At 48.3% G+C, this 18378-nt stretch overlaps 8 protein-coding genes across 8 annotated transcripts; 3 read left to right on the forward strand and 5 right to left on the reverse strand.

The window, feature by feature from the left end:
* Window positions 1-440: 440 nt before the first annotated feature.
* Window positions 441-2295, forward strand: N7469_004352 (uncharacterized protein; the record flags this gene model as incomplete). The annotated part of the gene is made up of 3 exons (XM_056643272.1): window positions 441-1461; window positions 1519-1844; window positions 1906-2295. 3 exons carry the CDS (start codon window positions 441-443, stop codon window positions 2293-2295), a joined length of 1737 nt encoding a protein of 578 aa, XP_056502684.1.
* Window positions 2296-2953: 658 nt separating this feature from the next.
* Window positions 2954-3603, forward strand: N7469_004353 (oligoribonuclease; the record flags this gene model as incomplete). Its single annotated transcript, XM_056643273.1, has 2 exons — window positions 2954-3001; window positions 3082-3603. 2 exons carry the CDS (start codon window positions 2954-2956, stop codon window positions 3601-3603), a joined length of 570 nt encoding a protein of 189 aa, XP_056502685.1.
* Window positions 3604-4077: 474 nt separating this feature from the next.
* pgmA (phosphoglucomutase PGM2) lies at window positions 4078-5876 on the forward strand (the record flags this gene model as incomplete). Its single annotated transcript, XM_056643274.1, has 3 exons — window positions 4078-4130; window positions 4194-4495; window positions 4567-5876. 3 exons carry the CDS (start codon window positions 4078-4080, stop codon window positions 5874-5876), a joined length of 1665 nt encoding a protein of 554 aa, XP_056502686.1.
* Window positions 5877-6163: 287 nt separating this feature from the next.
* N7469_004355 (Gfo/Idh/MocA family protein) lies at window positions 6164-7846 on the reverse strand (the record flags this gene model as incomplete). Its single annotated transcript, XM_056643275.1, has 1 exon — window positions 6164-7846. The coding sequence occupies one exon, from the start codon at window positions 7844-7846 to the stop codon at window positions 6164-6166; it is 1683 nt and encodes a 560-aa protein (XP_056502687.1).
* Window positions 7847-8417: 571 nt separating this feature from the next.
* N7469_004356 (uncharacterized protein) lies at window positions 8418-10075 on the reverse strand (the record flags this gene model as incomplete). Its single annotated transcript, XM_056643276.1, has 3 exons — window positions 8418-9046; window positions 9100-9813; window positions 9886-10075. 3 exons carry the CDS (start codon window positions 10073-10075, stop codon window positions 8418-8420), a joined length of 1533 nt encoding a protein of 510 aa, XP_056502688.1.
* Window positions 10076-10537: 462 nt separating this feature from the next.
* Window positions 10538-12514, reverse strand: N7469_004357 (FAD binding domain protein; the record flags this gene model as incomplete). Its single annotated transcript, XM_056643277.1, has 4 exons — window positions 10538-11085; window positions 11144-11230; window positions 11324-11838; window positions 11913-12514. 4 exons carry the CDS (start codon window positions 12512-12514, stop codon window positions 10538-10540), a joined length of 1752 nt encoding a protein of 583 aa, XP_056502689.1.
* A 634-nt stretch (window positions 12515-13148) lies between these two features.
* N7469_004358 (uncharacterized protein) lies at window positions 13149-15153 on the reverse strand (the record flags this gene model as incomplete). Its single annotated transcript, XM_056643278.1, has 2 exons — window positions 13149-14109; window positions 14162-15153. The coding sequence occupies 2 exons, from the start codon at window positions 15151-15153 to the stop codon at window positions 13149-13151; spliced, it is 1953 nt and encodes a 650-aa protein (XP_056502690.1).
* A 1306-nt stretch (window positions 15154-16459) lies between these two features.
* On the reverse strand, window positions 16460-18036 carry erg13 (hydroxymethylglutaryl-CoA synthase; the record flags this gene model as incomplete). The annotated part of the gene is made up of 3 exons (XM_056643279.1): window positions 17957-18036; window positions 17748-17850; window positions 16460-17670 (listed from the first exon to the last, which is right to left on the reverse strand). Exons 1-3 carry the CDS (start codon window positions 18014-18016, stop codon window positions 16460-16462), a joined length of 1374 nt encoding a protein of 457 aa, XP_056502691.1. The 5' UTR covers window positions 18017-18036.
* Window positions 18037-18378: the final 342 nt, after the last annotated feature.

The following is an 18378-nucleotide window of genomic DNA, read 5'->3' on the forward strand; positions in this document are numbered from 1 at the left end:
CTTCATGGATGCGCTGGTCTACCAGGCACTGTGAATGCTGATGTTGGAACAAATCTGAGATTTTGCTCGACGTGATTGTTTGTTTGCCCCGCTACCTAGCCATCCTGCCCCCCCACACGCACACACAAAATTTCGGTCGACACCAGCCTCCGCTATACCAGCAGCGGTGGGGTCCAGACCCAGTTGGCTGCTGGCTGCTTCCAGGCTAAATCGGACTATCTTGACCGCTTCTCGCGCTATAGCTAACTCTGAATTCTTGTGAAAAAAAAAGTGAAGGACTACACGCTGCTCCTCGTTCAAGTCCGCCCTCCTAGTCGTTCTTCACCCAAAGCAATCAATCACCCGCGAGCGTGGGGCATCGATCCCAAAGTCCCGCTGTATTCACCCCTTCGTTCCATCTCACAGCAAACAGCACCTGAACTTGCTTCTGAAGTGTCGTCATGCCCTGCTTCAAAGGCCTTGCTGTGAGCATCCATACCCCGGATGGCCCGATCTCAGAGTACTCGATTCAGCGGCAGTCGCGCGCCTCCCGGATAGCTTGTTTTATTCCCGTACCCCCACCCAAAGTTCCTGACTCCTCGAAAGGCAAGCCGGAACAATCGACCTTCGCCATCTCCATCACTCTTCTCAACCCCGGACAAGATGTCCCTTACTCTACTCCGAAACCTACGTCCGAATGCCCCTCGCCGAAACCAAAGGTTGTCGGAGGACTCCCGAGCCAGACTAGTGAGCGTGGCCAGTACTCTGGAGCAGTCGCACCTTATCAGGCATTGACGAATTCACCAAACGAAACCGTGGCCGCTTACATATATTTCGATGGTAGACAGAAGGAGGAGGTCGCCACGCTATTGCGGAGAGGAGAAGAAACATGGGTAAATTCACGCTGGGTCAATTCTGACGATGGCGGTATTGCCGAGCGCGAGTTTCTTTTCCGCGAAGTTGGTCTCGAACGCTGGTTGAACGGCTTGGACCTGGAGGGTAAAGATGCAGCAGCCAAAATTGAACGGCGGCGACAGAAGATGGAAAAACGCAGAGCGAAACGCCAGGCCGAAAGCAATGCGATGGACATGGAGGCAAACAGCTCCAAGCCCAAAAACATAATGCGTTATGGAAATGACGAAAAAGATCCGCTAGAAAATGTCTCAGACGATGACCTATCTTCGGATTCGGACGATGACGACCCTATTCCTGAAACTGCCGGTCAAATTAAAGTGGCGCTTTTCCGAGTTTTGGCCTCTGGAGAGATCAAGAGGGGAGAATATTCCCCGCAATTCGATGCGCATGACGATGATGAAGGCGAACAAGGTGGTAATGGGGGAGGAGACGCAGATGTAGATCATACTACAAGCTTTGCCAAGCCCAAGTCCCTAGACCCGAAGACTATCAGTACACAGACTGTCACAGGGATCGACCCTACCGACAAGCCATATGCAATTTTTACTTTCATGTATCGAGGCGAACGTGAGTGTCTCTTTTCATCCAGTGTCCGCGGTGGTCAAAACTAACATTTGCACCTAGGGCAATTGCAAAAGATGGGTATCTGGAAGGATCAAAAAGCTCAAGAGACTCCCGCTGCGAAGCGGAAATCCCTTCAAGCGGACCTGTCTAATCTCGGATCCCTGAAACCCGGAGGGACCGTTGGCTTCTTGAACTTCCGAGACCAGGACTCTGGGCGAAAAGGCAAGAAGAACTACGATGATATGGACAGTGATGACGACGAAAACAACGATAATCCCATCCTAAACAAGGCCGACGATGAAGAGGGCAAAGACGATGACCGATTCCTCTCCCCTGACGATATAAAGCGCCAAGGTGAACTGGAGGAGGGTGTCCGTAAGATTCGCGTACGTAAACTTCCAGCGTCTCAAACTGCTATCAGTCTCCAAATTCTAACATCTGGAAAAGCTCAAACGTCAGCATTCAGCGGATCCCTTAGGTGAAAGCGGCGCTGAATCAACCGGCACCCCAACCTCTGGGACGACACCACCCGCTACTGAGCGATCGACCACCCCTCCAAAAGCAAATGCAAGCTCTGCGGCCCCTGAGCAGCCAGTTCCTGCCATCAACGGCCCCGAAGGCTTTGTTGGTAGTCCCTTGAAAAAGCAACGAGCTAGTGTCTCGACTGCCGATGAAAACGCTCTCCGACGTCGAATTGCCGAATCATCTGGACGAATTAATGAAGTTCTTGGATCCGGCACTGACAACGACACAAGTACTGCCAACTCCGGCTCATTTGGAGACTCACTATCCTCCAGTGCACCTAATCCGGTGAATGATGAAGACGAAGAGCTATAAACGAGATCCAGAATGCGATATAGCTTTCATTTTGGCTCATGTCTGGTGGCAAATTTCTTTTGATAGACACTCATCCGTATGTTGTTGTTTTTTTTTCTTCGGATGAAACACGATACGAGTGATCTGATACCATCTTGCTAGGATGTCTTGGATCTGCATCTTTGCCACCCATTTTTGTTTTCTTTGGTTTACTACCTTGACGCCGTTATGTCCATGATCAACGCTATCGAAAGCATCCCACATAGGAAATACATTGGCTATGCCACTTGGGAATGGCCTGTTCATAAGGCATACCAGTAGAGACTATATTAGTCAATATAGCATGCGGAAACTAGATGAATGAAAAATGTAAATCGAAAATGTTGCGATGCACTAGTATATCACTACGTAGTATATCTGAGCATTCTGTTTGATTAGCAGTGTACCCGGGTATGCTAGTAGTATCACATCGATATTATCTATGGCATTTGGTGATTCGGGTTGAAGTGCCTTGGGGGCGGCTGCATTCTTCTTCTCCACCGTCTATTCTGCCCAATTCCACCTGGCCACCCCAACTCGAAGTCCACCAATCTTGAGATTATCACTCGTGATTGGATCTCTTGCCTGCGAATAATCATACCAAGTGTCTCGCAAATTTGAATACTTTCAATCATTGACCATGCCAATTTCTCCTTCCTCTGATCCTTTAGTCTGGATCGATTGTGAGGTAAGCTTCATTTTCGAGCTTGAGCTAAAGCACTAGCAACACGTTCTCACGAAAGCTCACCACGATGAAACCCTTTCCAGATGACCGGTCTAGACGCAGACAATGATCAGATTTTGCAAATTTGCTGCTTCATTACAGATGCCCAGCTGCAGCTACTAGAGCCAAATGGCTTTGAGGTCGTCGTGCACCATCCTGACTCCACCCTGGATACAATGTCGCCTTGGTGCATCGACGTCCACGGCCGCACGGGCCTCACTGCTGCTGTGCGTGCATCAACGACAAGCGCCAACGCCGCCGCCGACTCATTGCTGGCCTACATTCAGCGCTATGTCCCTTTGCCACGGACTGGGTTGCTTGCGGGCAACAGCGTCCATGCCGACAAAGCCTTTCTTGTTCGAGAACCCTATGCGAAGATCATGGAACATTTGCACTATCGAATTCTCGACGTGAGTACCATCAAGGAAGCTGCTCGTCGTTGGGCCAGCGAGGAACTACTGAGACAAGTCCCTCCTAAGCGTGAAGTACACTTAGCCCGGGATGATATTCTTGAAAGTATTGCCGAGATGAGGTTTTACCAGGAAAACCTCTTTCAAAAGAAATGAGAAAAAAGTGTGGTGTCAATAATTTACCCCCAATATTGCATGCATATTCACAAACGAACATGGTTGGAATGGAATGTCTTCAATACAGTACCACTCTTTCCCCCCACGCGTTGAAAGTGAAGCTGGAGTGGTGTCCCGCCCGCAGAACGAGAAAATGAAATCAAGAATAAATACTTCCAGGGAAATGTTACAATTGCATTATAATCTGGATTGACAAATATGTTATAGCTTAATGCAGCTCCACATGTAATTTACACAGCATTCTTATAATAATTGCTGGTAAATAATTAATTAAATCTCAATTAAAATACCAAAAAAAAATAGGTGGGGGGAGATGATCAACACATGACGGGCCCCTCCCAACTCGTCGGTGAACTTCCAAATGTCCTCCTGTCTTTCTTCTTCTTCTTCTTCTTTTCTTCCTCTTCTTCCCTTCAACTCCTCCTTTCTCCCTTCCCTCTTCAAAACTTAATCATGTCGGTTCAGACAGTCTCCATTCAGCCTTTCACCGACCAGAAGCCGGGCACGTAAGTGTTTACCTGTACAATTGTTTACCCTGTGAACCCCGCTGATAAACATCCCACCTTCAGTTCTGGTCTCCGCAAGAAAGTCAAGGTCTTCCAGCAACCCCATTACTCCGAGTCCTTTATTACCAGTATCCTTCTGTCAATCCCTGAGGGTGTGAAGGACTCTTTCCTGGTCATTGGTGGTGATGGTCGCTTTTACAACCCCGAGGTTATCTCCAAGATTGCCCAGATTAGCGCCGCCTATGGTGTCAAGAAGCTCCTGGTAGGCCAGAACGGTATTCTGAGTACTCCTGCGGCTAGCAACTTGATCCGCGTGCGAAAGGCAACTGGTGGTATCCTGTTGACTGCCAGTCATAACCCTGGAGGTAGGTAAAATTTTCAATGTCTGAGACAAGCTCCGTTGGTTCATTCTATTTTTAACACGGCGGGTTTCTAGGTCCTGATAACGACTTCGGTATCAAGTACAATTTGGCCAACGGTGCCCCCGCCCCTGAGACTGTTACCAACAAAATCTACGAGACCTCCAAGTCCCTGACTTCCTACAACTATGTCGATGTTGGCGATGTTGACACCTCGACCATTGGCACCAAGACCTACGGCTCCCTCGAGGTCGAGGTTGTCCACTCCACCGCAGACTATGTGACCATGATGAAGGAGATCTTTGACTTTGATCTGATCAAGGAGTTCCTCAGCACCCACAAAGACTTCAAGGTGCTTTTCGATGGTATGCACGGTGTCACTGGCCCTTACGGTACCGACATTTTCGTCAAGGAGCTTGGATTGCCCGCCAACAGCACCATGAACTGCGAGCCCAAGCCGGACTTTGGCGGTGGTCATCCCGATCCCAACCTTGTGTATGCCCACGAGCTCGTCGAGGCCGTTAACAAGAACGGCGTGCACTTCGGTGCTGCCAGCGATGGCGATGGTGATCGAAACATGATTTACGGTGCCAACACCTTCGTGTCCCCTGGTGATAGCTTGGCCATTATTGCCCACCACGCTAAGCTCATTCCCTGGTTCCAGAAGCAGGGTGTCTATGGTCTGGCTCGTTCCATGCCCACATCCGGTGCTGTCGACCGCGTTGCTGCGGCCCAAGGCCTGCAGAGCTACGAGGTGCCTACCGGCTGGAAGTTCTTCTGCAACTTGTTCGACAACAAGAAGATCTCCATTTGCGGTGAGGAGAGCTTCGGTACCGGTAGCAACCACATCCGTGAGAAGGATGGTGTCTGGGCCATCGTCGCCTGGTTGAACGTCATTGCCGGTGTCGCCAAGCAGACTCCCAATGAGACCCCCAGCATTGCCTCTATCCAGAATGATTTCTGGAAGACCTACGGCCGTACCTTCTTCACCCGCTACGACTACGAGAATGTCGACAGCGAAGGTGCTAACAAGGTCGTTGGTACTCTGGCTGAGCTCGTTGCCAGCAACTCTTTCATTGGCTCCACCATTGCTGATCGCAAGGTCGTTGACGCCGGCAACTTCTCCTACACTGACCTTGACGGTAGTGTTTCTAAGAACCAGGGTCTGTTCGCCAAGTTCGATGACGGCAGCCGTATTGTTGTTCGTCTATCCGGCACTGGCAGCAGTGGTGCTACCATCCGTCTATATGTTGAGCGCTACGAGAGCGATAGCTCTAAGTTCGGCCTGAGCGCCCAGGAATATCTGAAGGACAATGTATCTTTGGCCCTCAACCTGCTCAAGTTCAAGGAGTATGTTGGCCGTGAGGAGCCTGATGTTAAGACCTAAATCCTCGCATTCCTCAAATCTTCCGTGTTAACCCGCTGGATGGGCATCACGAAACTCCTCTTAACGAGAAGATACGACGGACGAAAACGAAAGCCAAGTATTAAATATGAGGGATATCCCATTCTAGTAATATGATGTTCATTTCTAGCACATTATGGCAATTTTACCTTCCCGTATTCCAGTATTCAAGTGTAGTCAATCAGTATCTGCGATCCTTGTAGATATAGAAATCATCAATTCATCACGTTACTCATCCTCCATCAGAAACAAAAAGTCCTTTATGCTACTCAACAAGTAACCGATGCTGCCAACTTTGTTCTCCACCAATCTTTCCACTTTACAACAACTTCATCTCTTCTCGCCTCCTCGGCAGCGAAAACAACAGCGTGACTAATAACAGCTTCTTCCAGCGTACAGCCAACGAATCGAGCTTGGGCTGTTTCAATATCCATTCCATCATTCACAACTGCCTCAACAGCATTGACGAATTGTCTTGCAAGCCCATAGTCTCCACCACCGTGCGATTCCTTTTGATCCGGTGGCGATTTGGGAACATTAATCGTCGAAGTCTTCTCACTAGCAAAATCATAAATAGAGATATTATTGCTATCATATTCAATCTCGCCGGTCGTTCCATAGACGCGTCCGCGGCGCTCACACTGCTTTTCCGTTGGGGCAATCATATGGAAAGTCGCTGTCTTTGAAAGGCGTCCTGGTGCCTTTTCTTCATCGTCCCAAGCAAGTGTAACGACTTGGTCATCGCAGACATTGTTGTCTGCCTCGTAAACACACCGTCCATACCAAGGACGTGCAGCTATCTTTGAGTCTGCGTCAGTAGCGACATCATAGTTCTCTTCTAATCGTGAAAGAAGATGAGACTCTGCAGCCTTGAGACCTTGCTCCTTATACACATCTTCAATGTCGGGGCTAACAATATCAACCGGCCAGCTTCTATGGCCCTTGGCTAGATGACGATCATTGTATATGCGTATAGCGCTATATTTACAATCTCGCTCAGCGGGACAAGAAACGCAATTCGTAGCATCCTTGGCTGCGACAGGTTTGCGAGCTCCTCGAAACTGCGTTAGCGAGCCTGATGATGAGATGGAGCGTGGAAAATGCGGCTCGTAGCCCATGGCATGTGCCGTTTCAAGCGAGGGCGGCGAACAAAGAAGCCACAAAATAAAGTCGATATCGTGGCAGGACTTTGTAAGTAAAGAGCCATCGCCTAGAGCAGTGGCACGCCGCCAGTTACCGCGAACATAACTGTGTGAGAAATGCCACCATCCTACCGGTTCACAATGCTCAAGTGAGACAATGTCGCCGATCACTCGATCTTCCAGTAGGAGTTTACGCAAACGAGTATTATGAGGACTATACCTCAATACATGGCCGATGGAGAAGATTGTTGAGGGAGGCCGAGGTTGTTTTGTCTCGCTGTCTGGTGGTTGGAGAGTTCGATAGATTGTGAGACAATCCTGTAATGAAAGGGCCAGAGGTTTCTCGCAGAGTATATGCAATTGGAGAGGTGCAAGGGTTCGAATGATTTCAACGTGCGTTTCATCTAATGTGCAGATGAAGACTCCATCCACGCCGACAGGAGTATTCGTCGACTCAGCCGTTATAACGCCATTGCCACTGTCATTATCATTGTCATTCCTGGTGTCTTTGAGGCCCTGCTCGCGTCGAGAAATTTCCCATTTAAACCATTCACGCCAATCTGTAAATTCTTGTCCTTCCGTGGAGATGCCTCGGTCTCCCCAAATGAAGTTTCTTCCAAATTCGCGCCGCTTGAAAGGGTGTGGTTCGGCGACAGCATGGATTGTGCCTGGCGTTGCAGTGGTTACGGCGCGGGCATATGCATTTCCTCGAGACCCAGCACCAATGACAAGGAAGTGAGTTGGTCGTTTGGAGCTTCCACCTTTTGCTGGGCTTAAGGCACCTGGAGGTGCCAGTTGAGGTTCTTTCATAATGCTATATCAGCAAGATATGCAGTCGGTTATCCAAGGGAAAGCTCTTGAGGATATTGGTCGGTGTTATGTGAGAATGTTGATATCTCTAGTGCTGAGTCTCCTTCAAAGGTTTCTCTAATCCAGTGTTCTAATCCAAGGTTTTTTGTTACCTGGGTATCAATCCCTTTTCAAGGAATTCCAATGGGATTTTTAAATATCTGAGCGAGATTGCCGGGCAATGTGGTTGGCGGTGGAGAGAGCAGGTTGCATTGCGGGGAGAAGGGCGGAATCAGCAACATCAACGGGCGTGTGATTGGCTACAGGGCAAGTATACAACCAATACCCTAGTTACATATCGCATGGTTGATGCTTAGAAAAGTGGGTGGCTGAGGAATACGAGGGGCCTGTGAGTATTTTCATGATTCAGACATAGTTTGATTATTAGAAAACTTAAAATACTTAGCATGAGACGATGTCACGAGTATATTGGTAGCTTGGCTCAACTCGCTGCCACCCATTTTATCCAAGTATAGTTACATTATATATAAGCTACCTATATAAAAACTACCTAAAAAGACACTCCTCCACCTCATTTCTTCTCGTACTCTTCGCTGCTTTTGCCATCAACCTCTTCCACCGTAGTTGTAGGTTTGCTATCCCGATCAAAGATCTTTGCGACCTCTTCTAGGGACCGGCCCTTAGTCTCCGGGAAGAAGAAATAGATCATGGTCAGGAAGAACAAAAGACATCCTATATACACAAGATAATACTTCCAACGGATCACCGAAAATGCCACAGGGTTGACATATTGATTGAAGAAGCAAGCTGCAGCATCCGTCATCAGTGTCACAGCCATACCCTTGGCACGCAGTTGAAAGGGAAGGATCTCTGCAGGGTACGCGATGAAGAGAGGCGAGTATGCAATGTCAAATCCAGAAAAGAAAAGAAAAAGCATTGGTACAGTGGCTAGCCCGGCGGCTGTGATGTTCAATTCCATGAACAGTCCTGAGACAATGGTTGTGCCGGACAGGAAAAGTAACATGATAATAGTGCCCAAAAGCCACAGGAAACGTCTGCCATATTTCTCCGAGGCCACAGCCCCAGTGGCAGCAAGCATTAGATTCCATACTTGCAAGCCCAGGTTGACACCAGCTTGGTCTGCGGCTCGTGTTATCCCAACTGAGTTTAGAATAGGAGCAAGATAGTACGATATGATACCTAGCTCGTCGTTAGTACAGATTAATTAGAGGGAAAAACCAAATAACATTTACCATTTCCAGCCCATTCTTGCATAAATCCAACCAATACACATATAGCCAGACGGTGGAACTCTCCTTTGCTGGCAAAGAATGAACTCCAGTGACTGGGAGTTGCATTCTCTGCATGTATAGTGTTGCATATTTGCTGGTACTCGTGCAAAACCAATTCATCGTTCGTACTACCATTGGCGTGATACTTGGCCAAGATCACATATGCTTCATCCTTGCGCCCCTTTGAAATCAGCCAGCGTGGACTCTCCGGCACGATGGTACAAATTCCAATCAGCTGGAAGACGGGGAAAGTTGCCTGAAGAAGACAAGGAAGTTTCCAAGACCATTGACCTGGCATGGAGAGCGTCGCAAAAGTGATTCCTGCCGAGAGGATCGATCCCATATTCCAGAAAGAATTATATAAGGCTGTAGCCGTCTGTCTTTGGCGTGGATGAGCTATCTCTGTTGCCAATAATGGAGCGGCTGTTTGAGCAGTGCCTACACCAATACCAGCCAGGACTCGCATGCCAAAGAACAACCAATGACTCTTCACGCGGATCTGGACCAAAGATGCAATTATGATCAAACATGATCCAATGGCGACACACCACTTCCGACCAAATCTGTCGGCAATATAAGAGGCCGGAATGAATGACAAAAATGCGCCCAGAGAGGTAGCAGCAATGATTAGGCCGGTGATGCTCGATGTGAGGCCATTGATAATCGAACCCTTGACTATAGGATTGAATCTAGATTAGTATGGTTCTTGAAACTGCCAACTTCATTATTCGAAATGAATATGCTTACATTCAGGTAATACCAGTAAACCGTTAATCAAACTTCCATTATATCCCGTTCCTGCAGAGGAAGCGAACATAAACGCGATCCCAAAATTCAACTTGCGCAATCCTCGGTCCTTAAACCAATTCTGATGCGTATTGTTCGGAAGAACCTTCAACGCCTCGATTGGCATTTCAAGCTCCTTTGTCGGCTCCATGATGTATCTGCTAGTCCTGACGCGGTTCAAGAGCCGCCGCGCAACCTAGAAGTACTAAGATACAAATAATTCTCTAGCTACTACCAGGCTCAATAAGCTTTATAGCTCCTGCCAATCTCAACCGATTATCTACCTAACAAGGAGGTTCTCCACATTCTTTTCTCTTATTCCTCTTTTTTTTTTCCGGTGCAGAGCTCAGCGGCGGGGATGAATCGGCGATTGAAGAGCGCCGGAATGTAGGGAGGAATGGATGAGCCGATATTTCCTTGAAATTCAACGCTGAAATGAATGGCACAATAAGCTTAATCGCATTGCATTACATGATAAGCTGTTGGACCGAGCAGTAGCAAGGCCAGAAAATCTCCAACGATCAGCGATCTACTGTAGCACGGACTTGTAACCCCATCCTCCGTTCAAAGGGGAAAGATAGCCCTAGCTCCCATAGCTTCTCACAAGGGCAATCTATTCCTCCGTGCTGTCATCACCAACCAGCCTGGCATACCGATTACCCAGCCCACAGAACCCCTCGCACTGCTCCCCAACCTCTTTCTTCTTCTCCAATATCTCCTCCAGGCCCCAGGATATCCTCTCAGCGCCAAGTCTAGCACCCTCGAGATTCGGAGCTCCGGGGCCTAACCGGAGCGCTGCCATTCTTCCTGTCATGAAGAAAGGTACGTCTTCTCGCCACATGAGATCATCCGTGAGACAAGGCAATCCTTCTTTCACTTCAATCGGATACTGGGCATTGATATCGCTTAAGAGGGGCATTTCACGGACATCAGCGCGCGCCCCCGTTGCGAAATAGATGTAGTCGATAGGAGGAAGATTCGGGATCGGAGGATCCGTAATCAAACTCCAGGTCTGAGTATCTGGATTATACTCATGTGAGGTTATCACCGTGCGTGGGTGGATCGACGCGCGGTTATGCGCGGCATGTTGCTTCACGATTCGCGTGTAGTAGGGCGTGATGCTACCGCCGTTACGGGCCACTTTCATCATTTCGAGGCGTTCTATATAATTTCATGTCAGATGATTATCCCTTGATTAAAACAGGGAGGTTCTTCTCACCCTCGTCTGTATCAGCAGACCAAAACGCTGCTTTTTCCCAGTTCTTATACTTTCCCATCCAAGGAAGACTGATATCAAAATGTTTAACTAGTTGACAATGCATTGTTAGTAAATGGTTTGCAATAAAACAATCTCCTTTTGATGGATAATCTCGTGCTCTCAGGCACATCAGGAACTTACCTTTGAAATCAGAGCGCATCAATAACCAAACTTTGGTCACGCCCTTCTTCACTGCCAGGTCGACAAGTTGAGCTGAAGAGAGACCACCTCCCACAACTACCACATTTGTTTGCCTTCGAGACTGAATTTTGTTCTTGACATTTATACTTGGAAATACCTTCATCTCCATAGAGTGACAACATGCCGATGCACCTTCTTCCTCTGTCGATGGCTTCCAGGGGAATATTTTAGTCATACTTGCCCCTCCAGCCCCAATAGCAAGTACTACTGCCCTGCTATAGAATTTCTGACCAGTAGATGAAGTGACCGTAAATATCTTGGAATTGGATACGGGCACATCCCCGCGCTCAGGAAGGTAATCATATGTGATTCCAGTGACTTCCTGCTTCAAGATTTGTCCTGGTTCATCAAGTCCGTATCTAGAAACGATGGAATTGCAGTAGTCCGTGAAGAGGTCGGTAGATGGGGAGTAATAGTCTTTTCGATCTCGTTCGTCGATTTCACCTCCAATGGATCTATCAAGAAGTTGGCAGAAGTAATTAGCTATCAACCTTACTTCAACTCCGATTCAATGTGGTATAGTACTTACTGTTGCTTTCCGCCTTGCCGTCTCTTCTTCTTCTTATGCTTGCTCATCTCCTTGCCTACACACCCGGAAATCTCCCATAAATCATGTTCTCTCCCCACTTCTTGCGTATAAGCCAGCATACCATCTCGATCCCCGGGATCCGGATGAAAAAACATCGGACTGCGCAGCTGCTTGATTTCCAGCATACGGAAAGCATTGTTCCATCGTTGCATCCACTGATCGCCCGTACCATCTAGGACGAGCGTGGAATATGGTGCTTCGGATGAAGTAGAAGAAGAAAGTGAAGGAACTGATGATACGGAATCAGTTGATCCTCGTCGTTCTCCGTTCGTTTCATTTCTTCCATTTTCTTGTTCACGGGGGTATTTCTTTCCACCGTTCCACTTCTCTGCTCGTACCCCGTTGAGTTTCCTATGTCGTGCCTGTACGAGATTCATTCTTCCTGTATGTTTCCTTATCCAGTGGTATCTTTGATGTTCTTCGTCTGTGAACATTGCTGATGGTGTTTCTTCCTGTAGACGAGCTGCAACGCCCAGCCCGCAGGGCCCAGCGCCGATGATGATTACATCGCGGATTTCGGTTTCAGAGAACGACGTATGCATATTGTTGACTTTACCGTAAATTATCAGACGAATATAGATACTCTCGGGGAAGTATCAAGGAGAATCGAACATCAATCCTAAAATTATATTTGAAACATGGGAGGATATTTCTTATATAGGGGATCATATGGGCCTTGTGTCCCACTGCCTTCTGCAATGTCCTCGTAAGGTGCGGCCACCGAGGTACTCTTCCCCAAGGTCCTTAGGGCTTGACACAACAAGACGAAAGCAACAAAAGATATTATCTCCACAGCGGCATACGTCGATCATATCAGACTGTGGGGTCTTTTGATGATATCGGGGACCTTGAGAGCTTTCAGCATGACTTGTTAACGATAAACTGCTTTGTACTAGCACATAATAAAATAATGGAATATCAGAATAGAACACAAATGGCACGTATTCCAAAATCAAAATTACATTACTATAAAGGACTCAAAGGGGGAATAACAATGCAGCAGAGCCCGCCAGAAAACCGCCGAGAAGATGAAACGCGATCAAGCAATAACCACATAAAAAAGAAAAAAAAGGCAGCAGATAGACCGCAAATCAATGGAACAAAAGGCCCAAAAGATAAAAACTAAAAACTCATAAACTCCAATTCCAAATGCCCATTTAAACACCATGAACCAACCTATTTATGCCATTTCTTCTTACCATCAGCATTCCTTCGAGGAGCACCACCACCCTCCCGACGATGCCAAGCATCTTGAGGCCAAACCCATCCACGCACGCGCTTGGCATCACGACGCTCACCGATTTGTGGCTCGGGAATCCATTTATCTTTCGCTTCTGGCAAGATAATCTGCCGCGTAAGAGCCCCTGGTCCGCCAACGTTGAGGTGGGCGGAAGGTTGATCGGGAAGTGGTTGCGATTTTGATAGCATGAGCAAGAAGTACAATGCTAAACTTGCCGTCATAGGGGTTGAATATCCATCATCCATCTCCGGGTCTGGGTCCGGAGATTGCTGACGAGAATTGACTGATGATGTATGGGAAGAAGATGAGAACGACCGTGCACTGATAGGTGTTGCCAAAGGTGCTGCTTCGCATGGTACGGGTTGCTGTGTAGCCGCTGTCTTGAGCGGGATGGGTGCGGCGATTTCGAGGAATCCGAAATATGGGATATCACTGCCCATGTCACAGCCTGCGCGGACACAAACGAGTTCTATTTCGGTGATAATGAATCCATATCGACAGGAGTGTTCGCGCATACATCGTTGTAAATGCGCTAACCCATTGAGGTACTCCACTCGTCGGTGAGGTGCCTCGTTACGCATGCCCGTGTTCCATCGATCGAAACTCTTCACGATTCCAACAAGTCGCCCACGTGGTAAGCCGGCAAGCGTGTGGTCTGTGTCTGTGGCATAGTTTGCTAGGAAGTGAGGGTGGCCGTGATTCTTATGACCAGTGTGCCGCATGTCAGGTGCTGCATATAACTGGAGATGGTCTGGGCCTTGTGAGACTTTCAAGGCAGCATTAACACGTGGAGCATATAGGTCTCTGATAAGACTAACCAAGCCAGGTTCGGACTCGGGTGCCAAACGGGAAGGTGCCACTGCGACTGGGGGGGGCCAAATTTGCTGGAATTTCCGTCTTTAAAAGTTGTGTGAGTCTATGGATAGAATCGAATGTAGCTAGTGAAAACGATGACCAGCTGCGAAGGTTGCGAATATCCCACCAGAAATAATCGTGCATGCCGCGGGTTGGGACAACGCTAACATTACGAACAAGATTGATGGCTTGCGTTGGGGAGGTCAGATATGACATCAAGTTGGTTGAAGGTGATATGAGTTCTTGTTGAGGGCTGGGTAAAAGATTTGGGGATTGCTGGGCCCCAGGCGTCTGTTTGCTGTTGTATTGCGGCGTTGGAACCGTCAATGGATGAAGTGAGCGCACTGGACTATGCTGAGGCGCCTCTGCTGCTGGTGGGCATTGTGGATATGACGAATAAACAACAATGTTCGGTGTTACAGGAGTCATTGGGGTGCATGGCGTGCATGGCGTGCAGGGCGTTGTCTGCGACTGCGCTTGAGGTATATATTTTGGAAGCTGTCGATAGGTAGGATAGCCATAACGGCTCAAAGTAGCTTCATCGATGCTGGAAGTAGACACAGATCGAGAATGGCTTCCATTGGGTTTCCGCTTATTCGAGGTAATGGTCACCGGCGAGGACAACGCGGAAGTACTCCCGTGGCCAGTTGTAACAATTGGTGAAATGGGGGAAGCCAAAGGGGCTTGATTACTGGCATCTGCCCTATTTCGTTGAACTGGTGGTCTACTTGGATAAGGGACGAATCCCGGTGGGTTTCGTGTATTGGATAATACTCGACGATGTCGTAGAGGTCCGCCTGCAGAGACGGGCTCAATAACCACATCTTGAGGTCGAATTTTTGGCAAAAGAGCCGGACCGTGGTGATGACGAGTTGGTGATGTGGTAGGGCTTGTGTTGCCAGTAATTGTTGACCAAGGGGACGATTCATTTGAATAGATCGATGAGTTTGATGCATTGCGACTGTGAGCCGAGCCAATGCGTTCCTCTAGAGGAATACCCGGTGGTGTCGTCGGCTGGTAGCGAGCGTACTCCAAAGACATGGTTGGAGGGCGACGAGCATGTCTGTTTGACATATGGACAGCCATGCTTGGGGATTAAGTCGTAGTAACGAATGTATATTAGAGCCGAGGACCAATGTATTGACCAAGCAGGCCTTTCAAGAAAGAAGACCGTCCACTTGAAGAAGCAGAGATACGATACAGAAGGAAGATGCTTGGATATTAAATGTTCAACGATCAACAGGCTCAAACAAGCCAAGCATGGGAGTATATCTGACGACTAGGGCCCACTGACGAACCCAAGTCGATCAGAATAACCTGAAACATGGAGTAGTAGCCCATAGGGACGCCAATGGAGGCTCCTATTCTTTTTTTGGGATCCTAGTCTCCGATCGAGAGGAACTGCCACGCGATGAAACGCGAAACTGCCGATTATTGTGCCTGGGGTCCGGCGACAGGGAACGCTGAAACTCCGTCAAGGCCTCAGTCTGGGTATAGTGCGGTTTCAGCGGACAGTCGCGCGTTAAAGTGTTGCTATATTTTGCATCTTCTGCGATGTCATTCTTCAGATCCCATCTTAGGACTAGTCTGCTGCAAGAAGAGTGAACGCTTCTAAATTCAGCAACAATTAGGTCACATTTCCCAGGTAATTAGTGGCCTCCTCTCTGCGAGGCACATCCCTGGGGGGGGGAAACGCCGTGCTTCAGTTATCGCCATGGAATAAGAGGTTGGGCGGTTAGGAAGCATCAGGTTTAAAAATAGCTCCAGGGCGAGTACTGGGGTGCATTGGAAGCAGGGGATCAAATAATAGTGGAGAACAATCGTAGAGAGAACTGTTCATGGGGAGGAAATGTGAAGGGTTGAAGTGTGATGATGTCCCTCGGCGGCTACAGACGTGCATCAAATACGCGCCGGGTGGTCGTTGTCACACATAGCGCCCGGTTCCTGAGACTTGAATGTCCCATAATTAGCAGGCAATTTGTTTCAGAAAAGACAAAACAAATGAAAGAAGAAGAAAGAAAGAAAGAAAGAAAGAAAAAAGAATAGAATGGGTTTACGGAGGAAAATTAGACCAAAATTAAGAGAGATTTGTGCATACACATGTCATGTCATTAAGTTACTTAGTACTGTAATCCAGCCTAGCTCATCACAATTCATCCCAATGAGGGGAGAGGAATCAAAAAATAGCACAAATGAAAAAGGAAAATGAAGAAGAAAAAGTATACACAAGGGGTAGTTTTCTTTTCTCCCACTCCTTATGGTGCTCTATCGGGACGCAAAATCACAAACCGAACGCTTGGGGAATCTTTTCTGGAACCGTCTAAAGAAAGGTCATATCCAACGGCAAAAGAGATAGTGCAAAAATGAAGATCAATAATCAAGTCAAGAACGTTTAAGCCTTGACCTCGTAGTTGCGACGGAACATGTCATCAACCTCGGTGAGGTAGTAAGTGCCAGACTGCAGAGTCTCGGTCTTGCCAGCGGGCTTGAAGTTCTTCTGCAGATGGGCGTGCTCACGCAGCTTGCACATGGCATCATAGGCCTCAGGGCTTAGAACAGTACGGGAATCCAGACGGTTCTTCAGGTCAAGGTTCTTGACGATGTGAGAGACATCACCAACGATGTTGGCACTGAACATGGAGCTAGCCAAACCGGAACCGTAGCTGAAGAGACCAATGCGCTTAGGCTCGTTGGGGGAGAACTCGACGTGGCTGAGCAAGCTGGCAAGACCGGCGTAAACGGTAGCAGTGTACATGTTACCGCAGAGGGTAGCGACCTGAAGACCGGGCTGCACACGCTCAGCGAAACGCTTCTTGGTCAGGGCCATGAAGGTCTTCTCGACAGCCTTGTCGGTCAGAGAAGCAGTGTAGTCAATGTCACGGAGCTCGGGGGCGACCTCAGCGAAGGCAGGGTCGGAGGGGTTGGCCAAGAAATCGTTATAGAGCATACGAGCGTAGGACTTCTGGACCAGCTTGCAGGTAGGGGCGTGGTACAGAATGTAGTCGAAGCGGTCGAGACCAGTCTTGGGCTCAGTAGCACCGTTGGTGCCATTTTGGACAGCCTTGAGGGTCTGCTCACGAGCACCGTAGGCCTTGTAGCAGGCATCAACAGCCTCAGTGTAGCAGCGAAGAGAGAAGTGACCGTCAACGACGGGATATTCGCTGGTGAGATCGGGCTTGTAGAAGTCGTAGGCGTGGGTAATGTAAGAGGCACGCAGACCGGGCTCGAAAACAATAGGGGCATCAGGACCGATCAGCATGGCAACGCAACCAGCACCACCAGTGGGGCGAGCCGCACCAGCGGCGTACAGAGCAATGTCACCGCAGACAACGACAGCGTCACGACCGTCCCAAGCAGAGGACTCGAGCCAGTTAATGCTGTTAAAGACAGCGTTGGTACCACCGTAGCAGGCGTTGACGGTATCGATACCCTCAATGTTGGTATTGCCGTGGGGGGCGAACAGCTGCATCAGGACAGACTTGACGGACTTGGACTTGTCCAGCAGAGTCTCAGTTCCGACCTCCAGACGACCAATGGACTTGGGGTCAATGTCGTACTTCTTCATCATGTTGGCGAGGGTGGTGAGGGACATAGAGTAGATGTCTACCGAGCAAGTAAAAGTTAGCTTCGATTCTTGAGTAATATTTTTTCTTTTTAGAAATGAAGAAATTGGGACTCACCTTCACGGTCATCACAGAAGCTCATCTTGGTCTGACCCAGACCAATGGTGTACTTTCCAGCGGCGACACCATCATACTTCTCAAGCTCGACCTGGTCGACGCACTGTTGTCGCAGGTTAGCTTTTTGCGCTTCACCGGGGGACGTTTGGAGGCAATTATTGCATAATGCAAATTCTCCATAGAATTCAGGGGCAATTCCTGGTACGAACCTGAGTAGGGAAGTAGACCTCAATGGCCTTAATACCGATGTTTTGGGGACGAGCAGCCATGGTGGGGGTTGGAGGGGCAGTGATAAACTCGAGCAAAAGTACAACCACGGACAGGAGAAAGAGAAGAGGGAAATTAAAGATTGAAGGACTGAAGGAATAAAAAAAAAGAAGAACTTGAAGAGAAAAGAAGAAGAGAAAGAAGCCCGCTTAAGTTTTGCGAAAGAAAAGAAAAGGAGGTTGTTGTGTACTCGGATCTACACTGTACGATCAGTCACCGCGTGTATATTTTTTTCCTTTTTTTCTTTTTTCTTTACGTGAAGAAGTGGGACTCAAAACACAACTTCAACTTCCTTTAAGCCGAGAATACAATCAATTGATGTGTCTATGATTGGAATATACAACCTAAGAGTAGGGATTATGTA

This window comes from Penicillium citrinum (genome assembly GCF_028827155.1).
Source record: "Penicillium citrinum strain IBT 23319 chromosome Unknown utg000003l:1.0-4596430.0:1.0-4598250.0, whole genome shotgun sequence".
Lineage (NCBI taxonomy): Eukaryota > Fungi > Ascomycota > Eurotiomycetes > Eurotiales > Aspergillaceae > Penicillium > Penicillium citrinum.